The 19112-nt window shown below is 38.0% G+C and overlaps 1 protein-coding gene across 3 annotated transcripts; it reads left to right on the plus strand.

The window, feature by feature from the left end:
* Positions 1–1445: 1445 nt before the first annotated feature.
* Positions 1446–16624, plus strand: ARRDC3 (arrestin domain containing 3). 3 transcript variants are annotated; one of them, XM_063295426.1, is made up of 8 exons: positions 1468–2049; positions 6101–6182; positions 8291–8438; positions 10593–10695; positions 11430–11686; positions 11796–11952; positions 12749–12903; positions 14156–16624. In XM_063295426.1, the coding sequence occupies exons 1-8, from the start codon at positions 1770–1772 to the stop codon at positions 14210–14212; spliced, it is 1239 nt and encodes a 412-aa protein (XP_063151496.1). In that variant the 5' UTR covers positions 1468–1769; the 3' UTR covers positions 14213–16624. The 3 variants fall into 3 exon arrangements, with proteins under 3 accessions (XP_063151497.1, XP_063151496.1, XP_063151498.1); XM_063295427.1 differs by lacking the exon at positions 14156–16624 and having other exon boundaries at positions 1446–2049; positions 12714–12892; XM_063295428.1 differs by lacking the exons at positions 1468–2049; positions 8291–8438.
* Positions 16625–19112: the final 2488 nt, after the last annotated feature.

The raw sequence follows: 19112 nt of genomic DNA on the forward strand, positions 1-19112 counted from the left end.
TTTCCACCAGTTTGAAGCCAATGACCATCACTTCAGTTGTCCCTGGCATGCTCTTCTGCATGGCAGCATTAAAGTGCTACTATCCGGTATAGGAGCAAGCATAAAACTATGCTGCCTTAAGGAAGTGTTGGGCCTACTTCCAACCCCCCACTCTATCTCAGCAACAAAGAGTAGAGGTTCATCTGCACTAGAAACTGGGGGAAGAGAAAAGCAGGAGAGGGGGACCTCTCATTTGATATCATTTAGTGGCAGTTATCAGGTCTCCAATCCCAGGGAATTGCTCCCTGGGATCAGAGAATTGACCACACAGGAGCTGTTATCCCCAGTTTCTTTTACCCCCAGATCTCCTGCCATCAATGACTGGCAGAAGCAGCAGAGAGAGAGGAGGGGAAGTAGACTATGGGTGGATTGAGGACAATGTCACACATTTGTGTTCTAGAAAAAACGTAAGTTGGACATCTTCCTGCTGGGGCAAGCAGGGTTTATAGATCAAATGGATTTGCCTTGTATTTTGGGGATAAAAATGTTGGTTGGTTGGTTTGTCATATTTCTCTACTGCCCATCTAGCATGCAATGACTCTGGGAGGCTTGTTCCTCTCTCATCTTCACATTGAAAACTCCAGACGATCTCTATGTCTTATGTCATAGATAAAACTTAAAGGTTTTGACTATTGATGAATCTCTCTCATCCTAGTATTGGTTCTCTCGCAGTAAACTCTAGTTCCGTGTTCTGTTATTTCAGCTATTATGAATGGGCTTTGCTCATTACCCTGTAAGGCACTAGGCACAACTGAAAAAAAGACACTTATGAGGAGACCTGAAATCATAGAGAAATAAATTTTCAAATTAGTGCGTATTTCCAATGAGAAGCACTTCTGAAATGTTTACAAAGACTCCTTCGTCTTTTAACGTTTGCAGGTTTGGAAAATTCATAGCACCAGTAGAATAAAGAGAGAACAATTGCCAATTTATCAGTCTTTTTTCTCCTTTGAAACTCCAATCAAAGTTTGAACTAAATTAAGGTCCAGCTATGATTAATGCCTCCATCTGCTAAACTGATGCTTAGTGCTAAGTCAATTCCTTCACTGCTTCCCAGTTAACCTTCTCTTACATCATTACAAGGGGGGCAGAGAGAAAGAGGGACTGCAAATGTCATGCTTACTGCACCATGGCACAATGTCCCCCAACTTCAAAGTGAAATTTGTCACTTTAAATTTTTCCTTCCATCACCCAGTTTGGCAAGATTTTTAAAACTTATCACCTGTTTGGAGTTCTGGCTGGCAACCGTGCTTTGATCAATGATTGCTTTCAGATTCTAGAGCAAACAGCGATTCTTTCCTGGGAATTATAAAAGGCAGGCACCTACGCTGTGAATCATCTTCCTTCCACCAAGGAACTAGAAGAGCGCGCCGCCAGCAGCCCTGTTACGCTAAAGGAGCAAAGCGCCACACATGCGCACTGGGGTTGTTTTCCACAAAGCTTAAAATGAGCTGGCAGCAGCCGACTACTTGTCTTTGTAGAGAGACCACAGAGCTGGCTGGCGGGCGGCAGCTGCGAGCAGCATCTAACGCTGGTACTTTTAAAGAAATCCCCGATGAAGTGCTCGTAGAGATCACACTGATCCTGCCTGCAGCTTTTTTCGCAGAGCAGAGAAACTGATCAGTGGCAAGTGAAGATCACATTTTTATATGAGATCTTGACTTTCCTTCCCCTTTTTTTCTTACAGAATATTTTTATAGACTTTTATTACTAAAAAAAAAACTAATAACATGGTGCTGGGGAAGGTGAAGAGTTTGACAATAAGCTTTGACTGTCTTAATGACAGCAATGTCCCCGTCTATTCTAGCGGGGATACAGTCTCAGGAAGGGTAAATTTAGAAGTGACTGGAGAAATTAGAGTCAGATCACTTAAAATCCATGCAAGGGGACATGCGAAAGTACGCTGGACTGAATCTAGAAATGCTGGCTCCAACACTGCCTACACACAGAATTACACTGAAGAAGTAGAATATTTCAATCACAAGGATATCTTAATTGGGCACGAAAGAGGTAAGTCTAGTTTTTAATTAATTATTCTTGAATATGAAGTTCTGACAATCTAACGACGGTCTCCTGTTTGATGCTGAGCATAGTTATTCAGAAGGAACTCAGTGCAAGGGAATTTATTCCCCAGCAGCGGTGTTCAGAATTAAGCTTCATATAAAACCATCCAGCCTATATTGAGGAAGGACTGAACCCCGAGATCGTGGTGCAGCTGCAAAGTGCTTCCATGACTTTTTTCAACCCCCATTTTCTTTTTGTAGAGACCCTTTCACGGTACATCAAGAGGGCTGATAGTTTTTTTAATAAATTGATTTTGGAAAGATATATGTTGGGATTTGTTCTTAAGTATCTGGTGACCAAAAAAAATGTGGAAACCTTAGGACTGATTTATTAATCCACTTTGAGATATTGCAAGCAGCTCAGTGATGTCTTCAGGATAAGAGAATTGTTGGTAGAGAAAGGGCTCCCTGCGGCTTATTTTGACACTTGCTTTCAGCACCCCACGTGTAGATCCGTATTCCCTTTTACAGAAGCTGGAGAAAGTTGGGAAATCCGCCTTTTTCTTCTGTAATACTTCAGCCGTCGAGGCGTAGGTAAAGCTATTTTGGGGAGGGAAACCCCACTCTTAAATGAATCTCATATTGAATTAGTGGAGCATCCTTTCTAAGTTGAGGAGTTCTGTGATGTACGAACGTGACTGTGTCAATGCAAAGAAATCTGCAGAGGGAGATTAGCAAGGGGAAAACACAGATCGTCTTATCGAGGGGAAAATTAGTCTCCCAGATAGTTAATCTATTGTTTCAAATGGTGTCAATGGAAGTATAGGAGAGTCTAAGGTTGTTTTTCTGAAGTTTCCACCCTTTGTTAAAAGCGGTTCAATCCTGTTTGGGACCGGTACTGGGGAGAAGGGAGGGGTGGTACTCCTCACAGCAGATTGGTTAGGCGCGTCAGGTGGTGGCGATGACTTAATTCCTAGCACAAGAAAATGTTAAAACAGGTTATGTAATTTTGCCTTGTTCTTTTTTATATATAGCTATATGTGCAGCAAATTTGCTGCAGATAGGAGGAGGAGATATTAGAGGATTCGACTGAATTCTGTAATATGATTTTTTTCTATTCTGAAGAAAGAAGTTATATGATATCGCTTCCAAATGTAAGTGAGGTGAGGAGGGTGCTAAGCCGAAAGATGCAAAAGGAAACTTGTATTACGAATCTTTGTAAGAAAATAGAGCTTTCGTCCAGCAATTGTGTAAAACGCAAGCCCTTCCGTTAATGGTTGCAGATGCCCCTTCCAGTCATTGAACTGCACGAATACGTGTGCAATTTTCCCTACGTGCAGTTTTCGCGAGAAAAGTAGGGTTACAACCCAGAGAAAACAATTTTCAGTTGCTTCTCAGAAAACTTGCACCTGTTTCTGTGGCAATTAAATATGAGAGTGGATTTTCAAATATATCTTTATTTGGAAGAAACGAAGACTGATGGTGACCTACGCTTTGTAGCGTCGGGCCCTTGACCCAAGCCCTTACGTGCATCGAGCTACTGGGCTGAGTTGCCCTTCTAAGAAGGCGCTCTACTCCTTCATTCTTCGCCGACGGCGAGCGGATTCGACGGCTGACCCCACCGCTAGAGTGGGGCAATCCCAGTGGCTTAGCTGAGAAAGCAAGACAGGAAAGAACCCGGCAGCCTAGCATGCTCGCCGAAGCCACGCCCAGCGCTCACACGGCCATTGGCCCGGGGAGGTTTGTTAGGCTGTTGCTAAGGCAATGCCAGTTCTTGATTGGGAGGTGGGGAACCGATAAAGAGGGCGGGAGTAAGAGTCGAGGTTCGAGCTTGTGGTGCTCTGCGAGTGGAGTTGCGCTGGCTGTCGGAATGTGTGTTCTGGATGGCTTCGGTGGAGGGCGGTCCTTTGTCCCCGGCCACGCGCAACTGGCACTGATGCGTGCGTGCAATCTGCAGCAATATACTAAACCCTGGCAGTGCGCAGTAAAAGCCTGGCGTATGCCTGGGTGTCAGTAATAGTCTTCCTCAGATTATTCCTCTGCAGTTGCGGCTTCAGTTCCTGGATGGGAGTGGAGGGCTAAGACTTCATTCTCTCGCGCCTTCCTGCCTGTGCCGGCACGATGAGGCTTATTTTGAAGAAAGCACGCGTGCCTAGATGTGCAGCCAGTAAGTGCTTGCTGCCACGTCGTTTCAGTCATGGCTGGTTGAAAATTGGATGGACTTAAATGGGGATACCATCCGCGTGAGGCTACAGGAAGGGATTTGCAGGCTCAGCTATAACTGAAGTCGGCTTGATTTTGGGGGGGTTTCACGAATCGTTTGGAGCGAAGTCCACATTTCACCAAGAAACAAGCTTGGGTTTTGATATAGAATAATACATTGACCGCAGTAATAATGATAAATGTCCTACTTTTGTTTGGGCGTTGATTCCACAACCCTAAGCACACAATCTCGTGTCGTGCATAGCGGGTCCTACACGGGCACCAAAGCCTATCGCTTCCGAAACGTTGACACATCTTAGTTTGCCCGAAGAATTGCCAGGTAATCAGCTTCCCTTTCCTGTTCTCTAAGATGGAGACAGGTTGGAAGATGGATCTTCGTTGCAGAATAGAAGCTCATTCTGCAGGATCGTGACTTGAGCCAAGGGGGCGGATTCCTAGATCCCATTTAATAGTTCCTCTGAAATCCGGTTCAGCAGAGCAAATGCTCAGATTCCTTAGCAAAGCATAGAGGTTTGCAAAGAGGAACCTCGGTCCTCTCCTTTCCTCCCCAGTATTTGCACTTCCCCACATTTCTGCGTAATTTATTGGGGGCGAGTAGCCTCTGTCTTTGGTCACGTTTTCATGGAATGGCTAAACCCGACTTGCCAATCCGTGCCAGGACTGGAAACCAGAAGGCGATGGCACGGCAGAAGTTCCCCTCTCCCTTGCTCCTTTTTTCAGTCCTTCATTACGCCTCCAGCTAGCAAACGAGGCGGAGGGGCGGAGCTGCTGAGCAAGTAGGCCGGCCGGGCGAGCGATGTATACTGTATGCATATGAGCGGCTGGCTGGGGTTCTGCTTGCACCGGTTTAGGCCGGTCCTCTCCTGCTCAAGACTAGTCTGTGATTGACAGCCCAGCAGTTGTTTACCTCAGCGCGGCGGCGGCTGGGGCTGAAGGGAAACTGCTGAGCTGGCAGAACGAAAGGTGGAACGGAAGAGGGGATTTTCAGTATAATAAAGGGGGATAGGATCAGCCTGAAACAAACGTCAAAAGCAGGAGTTTATGCATCTGCATAGGATTTTTAAAAATATATTAATAACGAATGTGGGCAAATTTTGAAGTTCCCTGCGGCCCTACCAGTGTGAATGGAAGTCATCTGGTTAGTGATGGTCCAGATATTTTCAGCCCAAATCTGGAAGCTTACGCCGGTCCCAAATCTTGTATGTATAATTTTTGAGAATGGCAAAGAAGCAGCCCTTCCTGAGGCCGTGGAGGAGGCCACCTCTTTTGAAGTGTGGTCTCCTTGTCTGTATAGTTCAATTCCAGGGCATTAGTAATAGTGCTCTGTGCTTTTCTTACTAACCCTTAGGGTTATTATTATTACTACTACTGATACTGGCCCTTCAAATACTGCTATTTTCTGCTATGGCATTTTCTCATGTTTTAGGACTACATTATAGATTATAGGATTTGGGCCTTGGCCTGAAATGAGCTGTGCCTGCTTCCCTTTCCCACTGAGGGCAGAATAGGGTCTGGATTCACAATTTGCAGTGTAATTTCAAGAAGGAAATAATTACAGGCTAATAAGTGTACAGCAGAAATTTTGATGTCCTTGAGGGTAATGCCAAGGAATGAAGGAGGAAGGAGGTTCTTTTTTAAATTAACCTTGGATCTTCTTTCCTCCAGTTTGTTAGAATCAAACTGAAAAAAGATTTTTCAGCGATTTATGTAGAATTTATCAACTTGTACTACTGTTAAATACCTATTTTCAAAATCACCAGTAGAAGTCAACTATATAGCATGATAGGAGTAAAATGCTTGCAGGTGAATTAGAATATTGAATGTTTGCTTTCTAGATGATGATAATTCTGAAGAAGGCCTCCACATCATTCATTCAGGACGGCATGAATATGCATTCAGCTTTGAGCTTCCACAGACGTAAGTATATGTCATACTTCAGCTGTGACTGTTGGGTCACCCTGCAACAAATCTGTAAAAGATAGGTTATAGGAAGAAATGGGATGGAGGGGAAAAAAAACCCTTTTCAATGGTCACATGGATTGCACTAGAATATACTGCAGGGACATTGTCCTAATAAAGGAGAGGTTACTTTGATTCAAAGTGGCAAAATAATGAAAAATCAGGACAACTACTGTCCCACCAGTAATGACCTTACAAACTTGGTTCATTTATTCAGATATTACATATTTAACTTCTTCAAGTGGGTTCGCTAGGCTTTTAGAGGCATTGGCATTGCTTCCTGTTGAATTAAGGGTGTACAGAGCTGCATTGCTGATTATTGAACATATTGAAACATGCCTGTCAAAAAGATGTAAACCAGAACAAAAGAGAATGATACGAATAATATGGAAAACTCAGATGTTGTTAATGGCTCTACATTTGTAAAATACAGATTATGTAAGGAGAGCTAGGTAGATGAATAGGAGAAGTAGAAGTTTAGGTCAAAAGACAATAAAGCCTGCCATCATTTAGCACACATTTATTCTAAAAATAGGAAATTATGAAGATGTTCTAAAAACATTTTAAGTTAGTGATACACTGGAAAAGAAAAATAGAATGACAGTGACATGGAAATACACACATTTTTAACATGGAGTTATTTGATAATTATATGTAGTATTTATAATGAAAGCCAGAACGAGGAAAGAAGGAAAAGAGACTTCTGTTAAAGAAGTTGTACATTGTTACAAGATAGAAAACCTTTTAGCAATATGATACATCAGTATCAAACATTTTAAAATTATGCAGTGTCTAGTTTTCTAACCTGTGTAGAATTTGCAGGTAGCATAGCTTCCTACTGGGTTTGTTCCCAAAGGGGCAGTGTAATAAAATTTACTTAGTCCAACTAAATATTTTGCAAACTCTGTGGAGTTTGACTTATAGATAGAATCATAATTAGAAAATATATTTAGCAAAAATATCTCAAATAAGACTACTTATGAATTGGAACCTGTAGAAATATACACTTTTCACTAAGTGTAAGCAGAATTTGGGTAATTCACATGTTTCTGGATTAGTATGGAAATAATGAATAGGAAACAAAATCCATCAGTTTTCATTGTAATATTTGATTTTAATTAATATATTTCTTGAACCTAATTAGGAGTGTAAAATGGCTAAATTTTATTTTTCTGCTATGATGTATGAAAACAATTTTCATTCTCAACGCATTAATGGTAGCAGGGAATGCAAATAAATTCTTTTGGACTGAATACATCTTATGTTTGTTTTCAGTAAAAGACCAAAATATAGGAAAGTCTGCAGTTTTCTCTAATGATCTTAATAATAACTTTCATTTAAAAATATTTAAATATGAAATTACCTAACATAAAGAGTTAGGTAAAATAATTTTGTATACCTGAACTCTGTTCTTTTATCTGTGATCAAAAACACAGATCTGTAATATTAAGAAATGGCCAGACATTACATGAATTGAAACAGTATCTTCTGTACACTTTGCCTTTAACCTCAAAAGCATCTTTAAACACATAGTCCCTGATTTCAGTACTTCCCATATATAAATTGAGAACTTTGGGAAGCAACTCTGCCAAAGCAATTTATGGACCTTGTTTTATATTTCATGGTTTCCCTATTTCCAAATTTAAAAAGTGACCTCTTCTAAAATTAACATATCTCTTAACTTGATCCACAGTAAATTTAAGCTGGAGCATGTTTAATATAACCACAGTTTCCATTCAGTCTACATGGGACTTAGGAATGAAAATGTAAGTGCTTCAGCTTAACCAAGTTGTGTTGGGCAACTGTATCCTCATAGCATATTACAGTGCAATTCTAATACAAATATGGTCATATTTTGTAGGTCTGCTTAGCAGTCAATTTTAATTACAGAGATATTTCTCCCAAACAAATTTAACATGAAAAACTTAAAAACAAATACTTCATTATATACTATGATGCATTAACAGTACAGTACAACTTATTAATTATTACTTTGACTGTATATTTAAGTTAAGCAACAACAGAGATAAAGATTTATTTAGTTTTGACCTTTGTGTCCTGAACAGACCACTTGCTACCTCATTTGAAGGCAGACATGGCAGTGTGCGCTATTGGGTGAAAGCAGAATTGCACAGGCCTTGGCTTCTACCAGTAAAATTAAAGAAGGAATTTACAGTCTTTGAACATATAGATATCAACACTCCTTCATTACTGGTAAGAATTGACAGAATTACTCATTCTTTGTTAGTAGCATTTTAAAAAATAGCATCACACATGGCCCCTGAGTTATATATATAGATATATATAAAAGTAACAATAATTAAATCAATGGAATGCTTAAAGTATATATAATGTAATGACCCAGAATATGGTAGCATATTGAAGAATAATCAGTATTTTTAAGCTGCTTGTTTTTAACGTACTTTAACTGTTCCAGTAAAAATTAACTTTATTTCTATATGGGACAGTTCTATTTATGATACAAATTTCACCTTAGAATTTGCAGCTTGGCAAAGCAATGTTTTAAAAAAATTGTACTGCAGTGCATTATCTTTTATTATACTACTGATAATTTACATATCAAGTGGGGAGAAATGATCACACTTCTGTATGTTATCTTAACATACTTATTTTAATATATTAAGGATTTAAGATTGTTTCAATCTGATCAAAAAACATTCAGTTTTGTTTTTTAATTAAAAATACTTGAAAATAAAACACATGGAAAAAAATGTCCATTGAAACAGGGTTCTTTTGCTTTGGATAAAACTTTATATTTGGGATGATATAGGGCCTTATCTAAAACCAACACAATCAACAGGGATATTTCTGTGGGTTTTGTAAGTTTGAGATAAGGCCCATTTCATATATGATTGCAAAAAGAAAGTATTTTGGGAACCACCTAACCACCATGAGATGATGCTACTAGTTTTGATAGATTTAGAGTGGGGATTACAGCAATCTTAAATTAATCAATAGAGTTAAAATATGGGCCATTTGGGACATCTCTTCACATAATAAATGTTAATGGGACCAATTTAAATTAAATTGTTTAAGTATTTCAGGACAAGTCTATGATTATAAACATGGGTACTTGGAAGTAAGTCCCATTGAAATTTAGCTTTAAGAAAGATATTTGGAATTTTGACATAAGGAAATTAAAAAAAAAATTCTAATGGACAGTTCAAGTTAAGACCAGTTAAATTGGTATAAAGTGGTGATCCTAAACTGTTTAGAATGTAAATGATAAAGATATACTATCATTGTGAAACAGCATGTTCCAAATGTTCTTAGTCCAAAATCAAGTTCCACATGCTCAGTTAAGTTTTTATTTAATTGGTACGATAAACAGGCGGCCCACCTTTGTGTGTCTTTTGGTACAAGAAGCCTCACTGAGTTTAGTGAAGTTTATTCTCAGGTATGCATAGCATCACAGCCTGATTCAGCACAGTGGAACTTATTTCTGGGTAGATATGAATAGGATCTGGCACTGTTTAGATTTCAAGCATAACTTTGGGGTTTAAAATGAACCTGTAGCTGAACTATGTTGCCAAACTGACTGTAAACCGTAATCTGTGGGATTTTTAGTGAGTCTATAACTAATCATGCCTACTTAGAAACAGACCTTACTGAAGTCACTGGGACTTGCATCAAATAAACATAGTTAGGATCATGCTGCAGTTGGTCTGTACCGATTTGTTAGGCCAGCCAGTTATTTTCAATAGGGCAAACGAGGCAAATTGCCTTATTCTGAGTCAGATTGTTAATTTATCAAGTTTACTGCCATCTGTACAGAATGGCAGTGCTTCTGTAGGATTTACCAGACAATCCTGATGTTGATCCAAACCATCTGAGGATGCCAGATGTTGAGCAGGATATTTTTCTTCAGTGATAGTACACTGGTCTGACTGCAGAAACTTGGAAGATCAAATAATCTTTGAGTGGTACTTTCTTGAATTAATGCTGTGGCAGAATTAATAGTGACAAAGTTCACTTTACTTGTACAAATAGTTGTCTGCTAGCTTATTCATAAACGAAAAAGGGCATAGAAGTGTTATAGTAAGATACTTCCAGACAATGACTTTTTGGTCTATTGTAGTGTTAATGATATAATAGCCAGGCAGATGACAATTCTGTCCAGACTTGTGCTGATAGCTGCTTGTCTGGATGCAGTAATAGGATCAGCAACTCAGACCACAGTAAAACCAAACTCCCATGACGTTTTTTTTTAACCTTTTGAATGTCTGGGTTTATGTAATCTTAAAAGGAAAGTTGCTATGTCAAAAACACCCTTTAAAGCTATTTCATTTTCACTGAGCTAAAAATGTGATTACATGTATGAACATACCTGTTTTGTTTTTCTTTCAGTCACCCCAAGCAGGCACAAAAGAAAAGACTCTCTGTTGCTGGTTTTGTACCTCAGGCCCAATATCCTTAAGTGCCAAAATTGAAAGGAAGGGCTATACCCCAGGTATGTAATATGAGTTCTAACCAACATAGGCTTTATAAATTTTTCATTTAATTGATATAAATTAGTGTTTTGGATTCTTCTGGGGTAAACAAAATGCAATAGCCTACTAATGGGTGGTTTGCATATTAACATCAAGTGTCATGAGTACCTAATTATAAAAATATATATGGTACAATTTGGATCCTTTGCACCCAGTGTGAGATTTTTCCAGTGGTTAAATTACGATGAAATTTGCATATGCATCTGTAATGTTTTAGGCTTGGTATTGTTCCCATTAAACTATGGAGATGGCTTAGACTCCAGGCAAGTTGAGCTCCTAGTGACTTGATGAACATGTCCATATTGGTTTCTTAGCTACATGCCTATTACCCCCTCCTGGAGAGTTTTTTCCATGCCCTAGCCCAGGGTTCTTCAACCTTGGCAACTCTAAGATGTGCGGGCTTCAACTCCCAGAATTCCCCAGCCAGCAAAGCTTAGTCCACGCAGCTTAGAGTTGCCAAGGTTGAGGAACCCTGTCCTAGCCTATACCATAGGATTTTCTGGTGATGTTCCATGTACTTAGCAGATCTGTTACTGGTTAGTGTTTAGGTGATCCAAGGTTAATTGGGTGCTGCCATCACTATGGCTCTTATTTCCTAAGTTATTAAAAGTAGTATAATCAATGTGTAGTAATGCTCAAATCTTAAAAGTTTTGTGATTTCCACCTGATGTGCTTATTCTTGATTTCGTTCAAGGTGAACCAATTCAGATTTTTGCAGAGATTGAGAACTGCTCCTCTCGGATGGTAGTGCCAAAGGCTGCCATTTATCAAACACAGGCATTCTATGCTAAAGGAAAAATGAAGGAAGTAAAGCAGCTGGTTGCCAACTTGCGTGGGGAGTCTTTGTCATCAGGGAAGACAGAAACCTGGAATGGCAAGCAGTTAAAAATTCCACCTGTGTCCCCATCCATCCTTGATTGTAGCATAATCCGTGTGGAATATTCTCTAATGGTAAGAACCTAATTTAATCTTTTAATATTTAACATGGAATACAATATGTGGAGGATGGATGACAAGCTTGGATTCAGCTTTTAATAATCTCTTTTTATTTCTTTTCAAGGTATATGTGGATATTCCAGGTGCAATGGACTTGTTTCTTAATTTACCACTTGTCATTGGTACTATTCCTTTACACTCATTTGGCAGCAGAACATCAAGTGTGAGCAGCCAGTGTAGCATGAGTATGAATTGGCTCGGTCTGCCTGAAAGACCAGAAGGTAATTTAACCATACATTCTGTATTATTTGTGGTTTTCTATAGGCCTCTTATTCTAGTAGTATCTGGTTAATGCAGTCCTAAATAGTATTAGTTAATGCAGTCCTAAATAATATAAACAGTGCAGACATATGTGTTTTCAGTAGATAATTCAAGTGTATTATTCCAGCTGAGTGAAAACCCTGACTTTTCCGGGGTGGGGAAGGAGTAGAATGGGGTTCCAGATCTGTTACGATGTATGAGTATAGAAAAGGTATACAAACCTCCAGTGGCATCGCCACATTGATTCTTTCTGATGGACACTTTGTCATAGATACCACTAGTTTTGAACAAAACTGGTATAACTTGATTTTATTACTTTTTCTTACCTAATGTTGATGATTTGACAAAGGCTGAGCACTTGTTGCATTAAGGCATAAAGTGGTTTGTTGATTTTGATTTCCTGTTTTATGCAAACCCAGCCAGTTATTGTTCAATCAGTGAACTGTGGTAATACAAAGCAAGGGTTTTGGCAATATGAGAACCCAGCTTCCCAGAGAATCCTCAAAAGCATAAATGGCTGTACCATTACCAAATGTGATGATAATGAACTGCTCAGAGTTGTTTGTCGAGATGGGTGGTGAAGAAGTATAACAAATAAATAATAACCTAGTTATTACTTACCAAAACTACCAAGTAATTATCAGTTGAACTGTTCTTATCTCTGCCTTGTTCAAACAAAGTTTAATATTCCTGTCATGTTATATGTCCTGACATGCATAAGAACATAGTTCGAACTGCGTGTAATTTTCCCTTCAGCACCTCCTAGCTATGCAGAAGTGGTCACCGAGGAGCAAAGACAGTCCAGTCTAGCACCTGTAACTGCTTGTGATGACTTTGAAAGAGCACTTCAAGGACCATTATTTGCCTACATCCAAGAGTTTAGGTTCCTGCCTCCTCCACTTTATTCTGAGGTGAGGTAACAAGTAGTTAAAGCTCCAGTATTATATTTTTAATACGTTGTATTTTCTGTTTATTCTGAAATATGTCCCATCATTATGAGTTAATGCAGTCTTCAACTTAATTTTATTTCAAATTGTGCTTTTCTTGCACCATTCTATACTTCTTATTTTCCCTTGCTAGATTTATGCCTGTCTTCTATTTGGAGTTGCAACTTTTATTATTCTTAGGAGGAAATAATCGAGATAAATAGAAATTATTTCTAAGAAAGTATACTTGAGATTTGGCTGTTTTTGATTAGCAAGGGACTCTTTGTATTTAATCATTATTTAACAACATATGACAAATTTTCTTTTACTAATAAAATATCCAGCCCCATTTAGGTTTACTACAACTTCTGGCCTGGTAGATTAACCCATGATCATGATAAAATTCAAAGCAAATAAATGGTTCATGCTTGCATTAAGCTGCTTTTATTCTAATTGAATGCAAAATGCTGTTTTAAGCACTATTATGTGTGTCAGCATAGTAATTGGCATTTAAATGCCTAATTTATTGAAGAATCCAAATTGAAAATTGGACAATACTTTTATGATGCTGTACTAGTTGTTCCTACTGAAAGTATTAGCCAACTTAGGACTCTTAATATTTTTTCTGATAGAAAAATACACTTTCTTTTTAACGGAAATGACTTGAGCTTTTTTTTTAACTAGCAGCTGTCAGGAGAAAAACAGGTTTGTAATATTATACTATTCTAATTGATCCTAATAAAGGTATTTCCTATCTATCCATTTTGGATTTTTTTTCCTGACAGAACAAGATTCTGCTATGATTATTTATTGAGTTGAAGAATGAGTTTGTCTTCTCTTTTTGCTTCAAAAAAGAAGCATTTTATTGGATTTCATTCCTAGATATCTCATTGCAACTGTCTATAGAATTATGGAATTCCATGTTACTTGAAGTTCTTTAGAAAAGTCATAATTATACCATTAAGACACTTAATATTGGAAATAAAGCATTGACATTTGTTATTCTCCTTTACTCAACTGTTTTTCTGGCTGTTCTGTACTATGCAGAATATTTCCATGTGTTCTAAAATACATATTAAGTAACACAAAAATGCAAAAATAGAGGAACTCTGAATATTTTGAAATAAGAGTAACTGGGAATCAGGTGCATATAAATTTTAATAATAATAAGTCTATATTACAGTTTCTTCCTTGTTTTTAAAGAAGATGTCTACTTTTTTGTTCCTCTTTTACGTAGATTGACCCAAATCCGGATCAGACCTCAGATGACAGGCCATCCTGCCCCTCTCGCTGAAAGAATGTCTCCCAGAAATTTTGAGATGGGTCTGAATTATATTTTAACTGTGTTGAGGATAAAGTCATCCTATAGAAACACGCTTTGAAAGGAAGTTATTGCCTAAAAGAAAAGGAGAAATGATGAAACATCCTGTGATTATGCTTTTGAAGCCTACAGCAAACATCATAGGACTGCTCCACATGCTTGAAGACCTGAGCTTTCTCTTTCTGTTCTATACTGGCACATACTAAGAGCAGCCTTAATAGCCTACACATGTGTCAAAATACTTACCATGTTGCAAGAGGGATAACGTTCTCCTTTTATTTGAAAATTTGCACATGCTCAATGCTTTCGTTGTGCAGTTCAGTGTCACTACAGCTTTTTCTCATTTATGTTGGACTGTTAACCTCTTCTAACTTGTTTGTGGTCTGCACAACAAGGAGCAAAAGAAAGCTTTGAAAACTTTGATACAAATGCACTGACTTTTTTTTATTTAGATAAACAATGTAGTCTGGACTTTTTCTGCATATGCACATGCTCAGAATTGTCCCAATAAGGCTGATCCATGCATCACCTCTTCAGCTTGGATCCTGTTGTGGATTTATTACAAACATCAAATGCCTTCAACCAATCCTTGTTGTATGTTTCGCAGCCTACTATAGTAGACAAGCAACAGATTTGAGGGGCAAAAAGTAACAAAAGAAAAACAATAGGATTTTTTGTCAAGGGTGTGTATCTTGATTCCTTTTTAAGCATTTGTTGCCTTTCTACTATTACTGCAAAGAAGAATTTTGTTACAGACTGCCTAAAATCACTTAATCTCAGGTGAACTCATCACTTGCCAAAATGTTGAAATGCTACTTGTGTTTATGTTGCACTGTTGAGTTCTTTTTCCCTCTTTTGTTTTTGTTACTTTGTTTTCTTTGAAAGGGGGGACTTGGAAAAGGGACATACATATATGAAGACGTCCTCATTTCTTATTATCTAGCCAAAACATGAAACATAATTAAGAGTTTGGCCAAGTTCCTAGAAGAGCCACATAGATAATAGCACCGAACATGTCAGCCAAGAGTTATGGAGGAAAGTTGTACATGATTTATAAAGTGACTCACCTAGGGGTTTCTTAGCTAGATGGGATGGGTAGGGAAAGTGAATTTATTTTTATATATAGTTAGCCCAAGACCGGAAACTTGTAAAAAATTTATAATAAACTTTTAGTCAGATGGGGAGGGCATCTCAAGTGAGCAGTATATCTTAAGATATTTTAGAAAATACTTTCCGGGGACTGCTATTTAAAGTACACTCTTAAGTACTAAAAAATGAAACTCAGTAGTAAAATTAATAGCACGATATAATTAGCAGGTTTACTTTGCTTAATTCGGGGATGTGGGTAACACAGATGACAAGGAATCAACTGGTAGATGATCGGAGTGGAATCTCAGCACAAATGCTAGGATATTTAGTTTTTAAGAAGTCACAACTGTCACCTTCTGAAGAACTCATAACTCATTTTTTACCAAAAGCAACTATCCTGATTTTCAAGAGATGGGAATTGGGTTCTTGTGTTGCTGACCAAGTATTTTGTCAGAAGATAGGCTTTGGATTGGTACCTATTTTGAGGATTAGAGCAAATAGGATAGGCTTGTCCACAAGTGGCCTTTAAGAAAACATGGACAACAATTCATGTTTGAATATTAACAGGGTGAAAAATGAACAGTATAAAATGAATCACGTTTTAAGTGATTCTTTTAAACAAGTTTGACCTTTAATAAGCAAACTTCATATAATGGAATAATAAGAAAATTGAGTGATGGAAACTAAAAAACTTACAAATGATTTGTGAATGTCCCTTTTCCATAGAAGATTAATACTTTAATGGGATAAAGACATAAAAGGGCATTTGGGGGCTTTTTTGTTGTTTTTTGTTCTAACCAGCTAGGGAACAATTGTTACGCATAGCATTACATTTATCACAGTATGATAGAAGGTTCCATATTGTAGCAGGATTGACCAATATTGTAATAATTGGCATCTCAATGTACCAATATTGTGATGAGATTTAAATTTGCAAACACTAATTTTTTTTTCAAAATTATTCTTGTGGCATTACTGTTATCTCTGACTTCATAAATATTGGTCATTGTCTGGACATTGTAAAATATTGGGTTTAGAACTGTAGTCCAGTATTCAAAATAACAATTAAAAAGAGGGGATAAGTCCAAAATGTTAAACAAAGTGCAATATTTAATGTTTGCTTTATAGATTATATTCAATGGCTGTTTGTATTATATTTTCTTTCTTTTTTCTGTTTTTAGTTGGTGCTGAATATGTCCCTGTAGACTCTGTTCAAGAAAACAAATTGTGGAAAACAATTTAATTTTTCCTATTGCTCTTCCTTGTGGATAATAAACTTTTTTTATATATATAAAATGAGTTTATTTAAAGGTTTTCATCTGAAGAAACTTCTCTTAAAATTACATGCTGCAGTTGTAGCACTTGCAGCAAAGAAATCACAGAATTTGACTTGAACCTTCTACTCATCTTGGATGTTGTAGACTGGTTAATACATAGGCCCTCGCTGGGCTTTTAAAGAATGTTAGGTATACTTATTTTACTTAGGCAACCTTCTGAGTTTACATAACAGAAGTAATGGTCTGAATCAGGAATAGATAACGTATATATCGCTCCTGATACTATCTGTGCAATTCCCATCATTCATCAGCTGTGGAACAGCTGGATTGAAAAGGTCTCATGTTGCCCATTTGGATTAGATGGGAGTCTGTAAAGTATATACAGTAAATGCCAATTAAGGAAGAAGTAGCCTTGTAACGTCACTTCTGGTTGCCTGTTTGCAGGTGCTACACTCTGCATTGCTATGAGAATAGAAAATAAAAAGTCTGACTCACTGTAGAAGGTCACATCAAAATACCTTGTTTGGACAGTTAAGTATCTGTATAGCCACTGTACATCTGAGCTAGAAAAATAGCGAACACCAAAAAACTAAACAATTACTAGTAGTAAATTAAGAGCAAAAAAACCACCCAGAGTTGTTCTTTGAGTGAGATGGGTGGTGATGAAATTTGAAGTATAAATAAATCTACATATGTAGCAAAAATGGCCCAACATATAACTTGAAAAGGTCTCAGTAGGGAGAATCCAAAAGGAGAAGTACTACAGAATGTTTGGAAAACAGTAAACAATTTAAGAGATCATAATGCACCCTAAATATTTTGTTGCAAGTTCCAATTGTACTTCAAAGTTTTGATTCATAGAAACTAAAAATTGACAACTAAAAATTGATAGTATTGCATGATCATGTCAAAGTTTCTTTATAAATGTGGTAATTGCCAAATTATTGATCTATATAAAATTCAGAAATGGCTGAGCATTAAAGTTGGGGCTGGGGAAGTAGCTTATATAAAATGCTGAGTACCATTGCAAACAATAATGACGACTCTCTCTGTCCTTAAGATTTTAAAAGTAAGTTCATTTTGAATGATCTCTAGCCTAAATTGACACCCCCATGTTAAAGCTCAAATTAGCATTGTTCAGTACAATATAAAATATACTTGTACAAGACTAAAACTTGCTATTAGCTTTGAGTGTCCAAATGCATTAGCTAATTGTAAGGAAGTATACTCATTATTAGCCAGATATATTTATGCCATAAAAAATTTGGTTGCAGATTCCAGTGTAATTTAATTGCTTTGGGGGGTTCTTTATAATTAAGCTTCAGTGCTTAACAGCAATATTAACAGCAAGTGGGAAAAGGAACCATCTCTTCTTACTTCTGTTAACAGAAGAGGAAACCTTCCTCTTTTCTATCCAGTAGGTAACTAGGCAGATGATACTATAAAGTCACCAGCTGCTGATAGGCCACATTATGTCAAGATAGCAGTTTTTGCACACCATAGCCCTAATTCTAAACATTGGGGCATAAAGTAGTGTACTGTATGCAGGACTGGGTGCACAAGCAATTACATTAATGGAATGCTAGGAGTTACGGTGTTGTACTGGTGCAGTAAAACAAACACAGGAGTTTGACAGTAGAGAAATCAAGCAGGGCTGACCGAAGATCATGCATCAGTGAAATTAATTAATTGATTCATTGATTAAAGATTAAAAAAAGATCATGCATCAGTGAAACTCCATCACACTAAGTCTGGCATGCTATTAGGAGTGGCATCTCCATATGCATCCCCCATAAATACCCTCCATATGTATCCTTTCTACTGAACTGCTTCCATTTAAAAAATCACCCAAACAACTCACGTAGAACATGTGATACAAATGCCATCCTAAGCTATGTACCAGCCAGGTACCAACATAATCCGACATGGCCTAATTTAACTGCCACTGGATTGTAATGTTTTTCCATAGCAGAGATTATTAGAGACATTTAAATAAGAAGTCTGTGTATTTTCTCCTGTGGCTGAGATTAGTGAAATACATTTCCTTGCAATAGAAGGCTGAATCATACCTATTCATAACCTGTCATGAGTGCCGTTGAGCTAAAGTCATCAGCGCAATGGCACTCATGACAATGACAAGGAAATAGGTGAAGGGGTACAAGTTAAGTAGCCATCAACCTACAATGACTAACGGCCAACAAACAATAGCCAAAGGAATCACGGAGCCACCCAAACCATCAGCGGCAATACAACGGGGATCGCCCAGCTGAAAGCAATCAGCAGAAGAATGGAAACCTGATGATGGGCGATCCCGGAAACCCTCACCCACCGGCAGGGCAAAGCATGGGACAAAGGGGGGTGACGTGACCGTGAGCGAGGGGGCGCTGACCGGCGCGGGGTATTTAAACCCCGCACCGGCGCGCTCCTGTCACTCTCAGCTTTTTTCTACTAACGCTGTACCTGCCCTGCAATAAACCAGAGCCTGATTCGCAAGCCAGTGTCTGATC

Source organism: Candoia aspera, chromosome 2 (assembly GCF_035149785.1).
Source record: "Candoia aspera isolate rCanAsp1 chromosome 2, rCanAsp1.hap2, whole genome shotgun sequence".
NCBI classification, from domain to species: Eukaryota; Metazoa; Chordata; class Lepidosauria; order Squamata; family Boidae; genus Candoia; species Candoia aspera.

Coding starts and splice junctions, on each gene's coding strand:
- ARRDC3 (XM_063295426.1), top strand. CDS start 1,770: ATGGTGCTGGGGAAGGTGAAGAGTTTGACAATAAGCTTTGACTGTCTT. Junction 6,183..8,290: donor AGCTTTGAGCTTCCACAGAC/GTAAGTATATGT, acceptor TGTCCTGAACAG/ACCACTTGCTACCTCATTTG. Junction 10,696..11,429: donor AAGGAAGGGCTATACCCCAG/GTATGTAATATG, acceptor ATTTCGTTCAAG/GTGAACCAATTCAGATTTTT.